An 8,751-nucleotide genomic window follows, 5' to 3' on the forward strand; every position below is an offset into this window, starting at 1 on the left:
CCACCACCCCCCCCAAAAAAAACCCCAGTGTGGAAATGTTAGTTTTTGGTGCTAGAGGCAGCTGTAACCCTTAACTACGTGATGAAAATGGGTGAGGGGTGGGTGGGTGGGAAAGGGACAGAAACAATGTCTCTCCCCTCCCCTAATCAATTAACAATATACAATGCTAGAGGAATATATAATTTATATTTAATAATAATAACCACCTGGATTGTTGTTAGATTGCAACCAACTTGCCGTGTCTCTTTTTAAAAATAATAATAATAATAATAATGAGATTTGCACGGTTCTCTTTTGCATTTGAATTTGGTCCTCAGAAAACCCTGCACCATGATGAAGGAGGAATTACAAAATAGACCTAAGAGGCTGAAGCGACGGATCGAAAGGGTTATTCAGAGCAAAGAGAAAAGGAGAAGGAAGACTCGGTTTGATGCTGCCCTCCCCGCCGAAAAATAATAATAATAATAATAGGAGTAGCCGAGTAGGGTCGGAGAACTTCCCTGATGAAAGTTTTGCTGGCTTCCCTCTGCCCCTGTTTTGCGAACCTGACATTTGTGTCGGCTTCCTTCGTGGCCCCCACGAAGGAAAGCCAAAGCTTCCCTCTTTTAAGACATCTCCTTAAGAATGCCCCCTTCCAAAATAACAGTGGATGCCCCGTGGGTGAATATTCCCTTTTCCTTTATCTTAAGTCACTGCCCCAGAATGGGGAGTGGGGAGAAGAGAGAGAGAGTGTGGGTAAAAATGGGAAACCCGAGGCCACCTTTGCAAGCAAATCCTGGCTTGTTTTGCCTATGTGTTGTGTGTGTGTAAGCCAGAAGTGCCCTCCACCCAAATAACTTTGAGATCAGAATCCCAAGATAGCCCACTTCTTCCAAGGCAGAATGTTAGAAGCACCCGCCACCCTGGAATGTATTTCAACCAGGTGGGCTGGAGGGGGGGGGGGAAAGAGTCATCGTGTGCCCGAGATACCCCTGCGCAGGTCCAACCACTGTGCATCGCTACTGTACTGAACACGGTGAAGAAGGGGGGTAGCAGCTTTGGCGCTGCTGAATTAAAAAGTGGGTAATGAGTTTGAAGACCGCAGAGGAAGGTGTTTGCGCTGAAGGATGAGGGAGGAAGTGCCTAAGGTAAGAGGGGAAGGGGGACAAGAATCCTGTTCTGCATTAAAACACATCCACGGAAAAGTGGGGTGCCCGCTGGACCACCCTATTATCCACGCACCAGCACTGTTTAGTTCCTGCCGAGTTCCTGCCTACCAGCTACATAAATTAAAAACAAAAGAATGAGAAAGGAAGCAGGGGGGCGGGAGGACAGACTTTAAAGAAGCTTTCCCCTACTTTTTGAACATGATAAGAAATATATATATGTATATATATATATATATATATATATATATATATATAAGTTGAACAACCCCCCCCTTCCCAAACTGTATGCTTGTTTGCTGGACTTGGCACTCCGACACCCATGATTATCCTGCCCATCACAGCAACGCAATTATCAAGGGGGCTGTTGAGCCCTCGGGGATGGGGGGGGGGCTGGGGACGAGGTGGGGGTGTCTTGTTATTGGGAGGCCAAAGAAACCATGGCTATTGCATAGGTAACCGTGCTCGTAGAAGTCACAATTTTTAAAAAAATAGAAAAAGAAAGAATGAGGAGGCAGCTTCTCGTCTTCAGTGAAAAGATAGCGGGGGTGGGTGGGGGTGGGGGTAAGAAGTGTAGTCCCGTGGTTGTGTGCGAGTGAGAGGAAGAGGCAAAGAGAAAAGAGAGAGAGAAAACGAAGATACGGTGTGGAAGGAAACGGAATGGGCGTTCCCCTCCTCCCTTCCTAAGAAGTGCCAGCGCTTGCCGCCACCGCTGCCGCCATCCTCTCACAGGTCGCTCTCGCCGTACAGCGCCGTGGAGAAGGATTTGTAGTCGAGGGCTCCGGGAATGGTGTCGGGACCCTGTAAGGTGCCATCCGGGCAATGCAGTATTCTGCCTGGTCTGGAGGGAGCTCTCGCCGCAGTTCCTCTGCTGTGATGTAGTTCTGAGAGGGGGAGAGAAGGGAGTGCTGTCGTAGCCATAGCCCGTAGACTTATATATTGATATAATTTCTATACTTATATACCGCTTCACAGGAGTTTACAGGCCTCTCTAAGCGGTTTACAGAGTCACCACATTGCCCTCAACAATCTGGGCCCTCATTTGACCCACCTCGGAAAGATAGAAGGCCGAGTCAACCTTGAGCCAGTCAGGATCGAACTGCTGGCGAGCGGCAGAGTTAGCTTGCAATACTGCATTCTAACCACTGCGCCACCATGGCTCATGATTCCTACCCAACCTGGTTAGCCAGTCCTGGGGAGGTTCAGGAGTGCGGCGAGAAAACCCTCTGCAGGATCGTTGGGCCTCTCCCTAGCCAGCTTCTCCCCCTTTCTGGGAACCCCACATCCCTGCCAAAATATCCCTGATTCTACAGACAACGAAGTCCATCAACTCACCTTGTCTCCAGCCAGAACTTTGAAGGAAGCAATGACCTGATCAGCCGTGTCTGTGTCGGTGTTTCCCGGGACATGAAGTCGATGAAGGCTTGGAAAGTCACCACGCCACTGTTGTTGGGGTCCACAACGCTCATGATCCGGTTGAACTCTGCGTCGCCCTGGGAAGGGGTGGGGGGGGGGAGAAGAACAAGACTCAAATCTTCCTGCAGGATGATGGGACCCAGGTCTCCTTTTGAAGGGTTCTGCACACACACAGCTGTGTGCCAAAGGACGAAACTCTTGAAAGTTCGCCCTCGTTGGTGGGTTTCTCACCTTTGGCCAAGATTAAAAACGTGTGGACTTCAATTCCCAGAATGACACCCTGCTCGGCCTGGGAATACCAGGAGTTGAAATCTACACTTCTTAAAAGTTGCCAAGTTTGAAAAATTGCAGCTCAGTCTGAGCATTAACTCCGTGTTTTCTCATTCTTGTCTCCTCACCCAACCCCTCACCCAGTGCCTGATTTCCCCTCCCCAATGTGACATTCAAGGCCCAAAGGCCATCACCCCCCAAAAAGGCAGAGAGATGAGCTGGAGGAGCAGCAGCGTCAGAGCAGCGAGAAAGCAAAGAGAGAGAGGCAAAAGCAGAGAGCGTACCAGGCTGTATCCCGTGGAGATAAGGAGGGCTCTGTAGTCATCTGCATCCATGCTCCCCGTGCGCTTCTATTCCAAGCAGCCAACAGGAAAGGGAGGAAGGGAGGAAGGAAGGAAGGACAGGCAGGCAGGAACGAACGAACGAAGGAAGAAAAGTAGCGGGCGAGCAGAGATGGATCAAGCATGCCAAGGGTCGATGATGAAAAGAGCATCGACCGCACGGGAGGAGGAAAAGACGCAGAAAGAGAAATGTCAGTCGGAAAGTATTTGGGATGGGGGTCAGCACAAGGGGCGGGGATGGGGTGGGGTGGGGTAGGAGCAGTCAAAGGAGACCAGATACCAAACATCAGCACGATGGTCAGAGAGAAGGGAGGGGGGAGAGGAGAGGAGAACGTAGTGAAGGAAGAGAGAAAGGAAATCGGTTAATTGCAATCTTGTCATTGGCGGGCGGCGCAGTTTACGGGCAACGGGTACCTGTCGGTCATTCTCCACATCGTATCCCAAGCTGATGAGACAGGCCTTGAACTCTTCGGGTCCCAGGGAGCCGCCGTGGTCCTACCACCAGGCCGCGGGTAGGAAAGGGCGCAGGGGCACGGCACGCCCGTCGAGGAAAGGCGGGGGTGGCAGGGAGGCCCCCCGTGAAGGTGAGGAAGGAGGAGCAGAGGGGAAAAGACACGCCGTTAGTTCAAGGCTGGCTGAGGGATGTGTGTGTGTGTGTGTGTGTGAGATCCAAACCAGCTTAGGATCTTAGCCCAGGCAGGAAGGGGGCTGCAGGATGTCTCCCCGCAGCTGATGGAACAAGGAATGGCCAAGTTACTTGTCATCCCTGCTTAAGCTGGGGGAGACCGCCTCCTGCTGGCGGAAATCCACAAATCCACTGCGCGGCCACCGTCTGCGCCAGGGCAACCCAATCTGCGCCCCAAGGCTTGGGGTTGGGGAGCTGTGTCGAGCTCAGCCTGACTTCTTTCTAGGTGATGGGCGAAAGCATGATGGGATGGCCCTAGCATGGCTTGGCCCAAAAGGATCCTTGGTATGGAGACCGGGAGAAGGAAGGATAGTAGCGGGTGTCACGACCTGGGTGGGACCAGACCGAGACCCCCCTCTCATTTCATACCAGCAAGGTAGACGGAGGTTGCTACAAGGATTTGAAGACTTGGGCTACGGGAACCCAGATTATGGACCGTGTCGGGAACCCATCCAGAAGAATTGGAGGATCCCGACCGTGTCAGATCGGGCTTCCCCCTTTTTAAAGACGGTGCCCGTCTAACTAAGTTAATAACTAGCTGTATCTAGGAATAAAAAAACAAGCCAACGCCTCTTGGCGAGATCCTCGATGTAGTCTAAATCAGGAGTCTCCAATCTTGGCCACTTTAAGAACCTGTGGACTTCAACTCCCAAGAGTTCCTCAGCCAGCAAAGCTCTGGGAATTGAAATCTACAAGTCTTAAAGTGGCCAAGGTTGGAGACCCCTGGTCTAAATCATAGAATCACCGGGTTGGAAGGGACCTCGGAGGTCTTCTAGTCCAAACCCTTCCTCCAGGCAGGAGCCTGAGAATGTAGAATAACAGGGTTGGAAGGGACCTTGAAGGTCTTCTAGTCCAACCCAACTATTTAACATTTACATGAAACCGCTGGGCGAGATCATCCGAAGGCACGGGATAAAATATCACCAATATGCGGACGATACACAGTTGTATCTGTCCGCCCCGTGCCAACTCAATGAAGCGGTGGACGTGATGAACCGGGGACTGGAAGCCGTTAAAGACTGGATGAGAGCAAACAAGCTGATACTCAACCCAGACAAGACCGAGTGGCTGTTGTGTTTCCCTCCCAAAAATTTGACCACCATACCGTCACTCAGGCTGGGGGACAAAATTTAAACCCCTCAGAAAGGGCCCGCAACTTGGGAGTCCTCCTGGATTCACAGCTAACTTTTGACCACCATCTCTCAGCTGTGACCAGGGGGGCATTTGCCCAGGTTCGCCTGGTGCGCCAGTTGCGGCCCTACCTGAATCGGGAGGCCCTCACAACAGTCACTCGAGCCCTTGTGATCTCTAGGCTGGAATACTGTAATGTGCTCTACATGGGGCTGCCCTTGAAGAGCATCCGAAGACTACAGCTAGTCCAGAATGCGGCCGCGCGAGTGATCGTGGGCGCACCACGGTTCGCCCACATAACACCGATCCTCCGTGAGCTGCACTGGCTACCTGTTGGTCTCCGGGTGCACTTCAAGGTCCTACTCACCACCTATAAAGCGCTCCATGGTAGTGGATCTGGCTATTTGAGAGACCGCCTTCTGCCAATTACCTCCCTGCGTCCCATCAGATCGCATAGAGTTGGCCTCCTCCGTATTCCATCCGCCAGTCAGTGCCGACTGGCGACTACTCGGAGGAGAGCCTTCTCTGTTGCGGCTCCGACACTATGGAACAATCTCCCCGTGGAGATTCGTACCCTCACCACCGTCCAGGCCTTCCGCACAGCCCTCAAGAACTGGCTAACCCGTCAGGCCTGGGGATAATCTTATTTTCGCCCCTCCCGAATGCTGAGTGAATGTTGAGTTTTATTGTCTAATTTACTTTGTGCACATTTCTTTTTTCGTATTGTCCTACACTCCCCTTCCTTTTTGATTGTAAGCCGCCCTGAGTCCCCTCAGGGAAAAGGGCGGCCTATAAATAAAATAAAACAACAACAAAACAAACAACAACCCCTGGCTTAGGCAGGAAACCCTACACCACTTCATACACCTTACACCATCCCAGTCCAATGGCTCTCCAATCTGTTTTTGAAAGCCTCCGGTTAAGATGCCCACTTAAAGCACCACTGAGTTGGCGGTGCCCTCTTGTCTGACTCTGTCCCTGAATCAAGACGTATACAAGAAAGGTTGCCCAACTGCCCAGCTTCCCTTCGGAGAGCCAGAGACTTACAAAGGGCGTGTAAACGGGCCATTTACAGAGAGGTCCTCCCATGGGGCCATCCCACTCCTCCTACGCGGGTACCTTGTCAAAATGATTGAAGGAGGCCCGGAATTCTTGCATCTGCTCCTGGCTGATCCCTTTGGCGTCTCGGGTCAGGATTTGATTCTCCACCTCGTTGATGGTCCGGGCGATGGTGGTGAGGAGCTGTTCCCATCCAACCCGGATGTGCTGGGCGTAAAAATGGAAAGAAGAAAAAGGGGGAGGGAGGAACAAAAACAACCAGAATGAATTAATCGGTTTGTCCTCACGTGTCCCTTCCCTCAAAAGCTGCTCGACTGGTCCAGTCAGCATCCTGAAGTTCCTCAGGACTGACTGCCTTTTAAGACGCTCTACAGTTCTCTCCTGGCTGTTCGTCTGAATGGAAGCCGTTTTTAGCGACGCATCCGCTTGTTTAACGGAGGCACACACGCTAAAGCGGCGAGAAGGAGAACAACACTCGAGCACGTTTCAGACAAGGATGTCGAAGTTGAATCTCCCCAGCTGGTGGGAACCCGAGGAGGAGGAGGCCTGCTGAGAGCACGTTCAGATGCGCGCAAATAGACGACGTCCCCCTGGTGCGTATTCCGCTGTGTATTAAAATTACAGCCCGGCTCCGTGATTAGTCTGGATGATGTACAGCAGGGGTGTCAGGCTCAAGGCCCGTAGGGTGCTCAGGTCTACCCTGGGAACAGCGAAGGAGTGGCCTCTGCCAGTGAGGACCGTGTGCGGCCATCCCGTACTCCGTTTCTGCAGGAGGCCATCGCAGCTGAAAATAGAGCTCGGGAACCCGTTTTCACTGGCAGAGTGCTCAGGCCGCTGCAGGTTTACCTGACACGAGTGATGCCGAGCTGGCCGCCACCCCCCCCCCCGGTCAAACACAACCCTGATGCAGCCCTGAACGGAATCGAGTTCGACACCCCTGATGTACAGATCAAAGCTGCCCTGACGCTTAGTGGAAGCTCCTCCCCTTGCCGATCTTCATCAAGACGACCCACCCACCTTCCCCGTAGACCGACACCCCCACCCTCTCGGCCCCGTCCTCACCTCCATGGTGTAGTTGGTGTGCTTGTTGTCGAAGATCAGGGCCTCCTGGATGAGCTGGTGCTGCTGCTCCAAGACATCAATGTTGGGCTTGTACTCGACAATGTTCAGCTCGTATTGCTTGAGGTGGTTCAGCTGGTCTTCCAGGGTGCCGTTCATCTCAATGGAGATGCGGCCAATCTCCTGCTCAAGGGAAGGACAACGGGATTGGTTGACACGTGCTTGGAAGGCCCACGCAGAAAGAAAGAAAGAAAGAAAGAAAGAAAGAGAGAGAGAGAGAGAGAGAGAGAAGAAAGAGAGAGAGAGTGAAAGAAAGAGAGAGAGAGAGAGAAACCCATGGGCTCTGCAGCCTTAACCCCCGGTGCCCTTTGTTGGCTTGGCAATCCGCTCCCCTTTGCCAGCAGATGCTCGGACTCCGCAGGTAAAGCTCCTCACCTCCATCTTGGTCTGGATCCAGGGCCCCACGATGTTGGCCTGGCTGGCGAACTGTCGGCGCAAACGTTCATTCGACTGCTGTTTGCTCTGCTCATCCTGAAGGGCGCTGTCCCTCTTGGGTACCAATTGCTGGACCTGTCGGCCCAAAGGAAGAGAGCCGCTATGAGGATGCCGTTCCTGGGTTTTCCCCCCTCCCCCTCCCCAACAGAGGGAGACCTCGGGTGGCAGCCCAAGGCAGGAAGGCTCGGTCTTTAGCCCCGCCCACGGAAGGTGGATCCCGGGAAGCGCAAGCCACACCCACCCTTTCCCACTTGGCGTTGATGATCTGAGGCGTGACCGAAGTGTACGGATTGTTCCCGGAGAGTTTGATGTTGTTGTAGTCTGCGATCTTCTGCGCTTCGCTCTGGATGCCCAAGATGGCCTCTCGTTCTCTGTCGGCGTCGGGCAGCGTGGATTTGAACTGATCGTGGGCAGCAATCAAGCCCTGGAAAGGAAGCACATTCCCAGTCGATGGGCTACATCGGATCGTTTCAGCCCCCAGCTCCATGTCCACAAAAGACACGAAGAGGTGAGGGGGCCTCCTGGTTTATCCCTGCTGCCATCAGGAAGTAGTAATTTGTCTTGGTGGGAATCCAGATGTTTCCCAGAGCAAGTTGGGTTTCTTCCATTTGACAGAGTGTGAGGGAGAAATTCCCACCCACCCCCTGAAGTTCTGGGACGGGACGGAAGCCAGCTAGAAAAACTTCCATCCGGAGTTTTCACTTATAAATAGCTGAAGGTTCTCCTACTGATTTTTTTTAAAAAATATTAAAAGTCTAGCACAATTACAGAAGTGTCGCCTCTTTGAAGCTTCTACTTAGCACTTTCCGGTTCTGTAATCTTTTTGCTTTTCAAGAAATATACTTGGGAAGTTTTTATATCCAGTACATACCGTATTTTTCAGAGCATAAGACGCACCCCCCCCCCCGGCCAAACACAAAAGAGGCTGAAAATTTGGGTGCGTCTTATACTCCAAATGTAGCTTTTTCGAAGCTGTTCTTCAGCCCTAATAGAGGCGCTAACGAGAGAAACATCTTCCGTGCTTTGCCTGCTTTTCTCATTGCTTCTCTCTCTGAGGATCAGCTGTGCTTTAGAAGCTGGTTTTTTATTCCCAACTAGGGGATAAAAAGCGTGCACACATGCACTCAAAACCAGCATGTGCTGAAGCTGA

The 8,751-nt window shown here is 52.2% G+C and overlaps 1 protein-coding gene across 1 annotated transcript in view; it reads right to left on the reverse strand.

Annotated features, from left to right (window-relative positions):
• Positions 1–1,727: 1,727 nt before the first annotated feature.
• ACTN4 (actinin alpha 4) overlaps positions 1,728–8,751 on the reverse strand; it is a 107,107-nt gene continuing 100,083 nt past the window's right edge. Inside the window, 9 exon segments of the mRNA XM_087727250.1 lie at positions 1,728–1,948; positions 1,951–2,029; positions 2,481–2,542; positions 2,545–2,638; positions 3,587–3,667; positions 6,108–6,254; positions 7,110–7,289; positions 7,542–7,676; positions 7,843–8,025. Coding sequence (XP_087583376.1) covers positions 1,872–1,948; positions 1,951–2,029; positions 2,481–2,542; positions 2,545–2,638; positions 3,587–3,667; positions 6,108–6,254; positions 7,110–7,289; positions 7,542–7,676; positions 7,843–8,025 — 1,038 coding nt within the window. The 3' untranslated portion in view covers positions 1,728–1,871.

The sequence above is a fragment of the Thamnophis sirtalis genome, unplaced genomic scaffold (genome assembly GCF_051295495.1).
Source record: "Thamnophis sirtalis isolate CommonGarterSnake01/CBP01778 unplaced genomic scaffold, rThaSir2_p1.2 scaffold_13, whole genome shotgun sequence".
Lineage (NCBI taxonomy): Eukaryota > Metazoa > Chordata > Lepidosauria > Squamata > Natricidae > Thamnophis > Thamnophis sirtalis.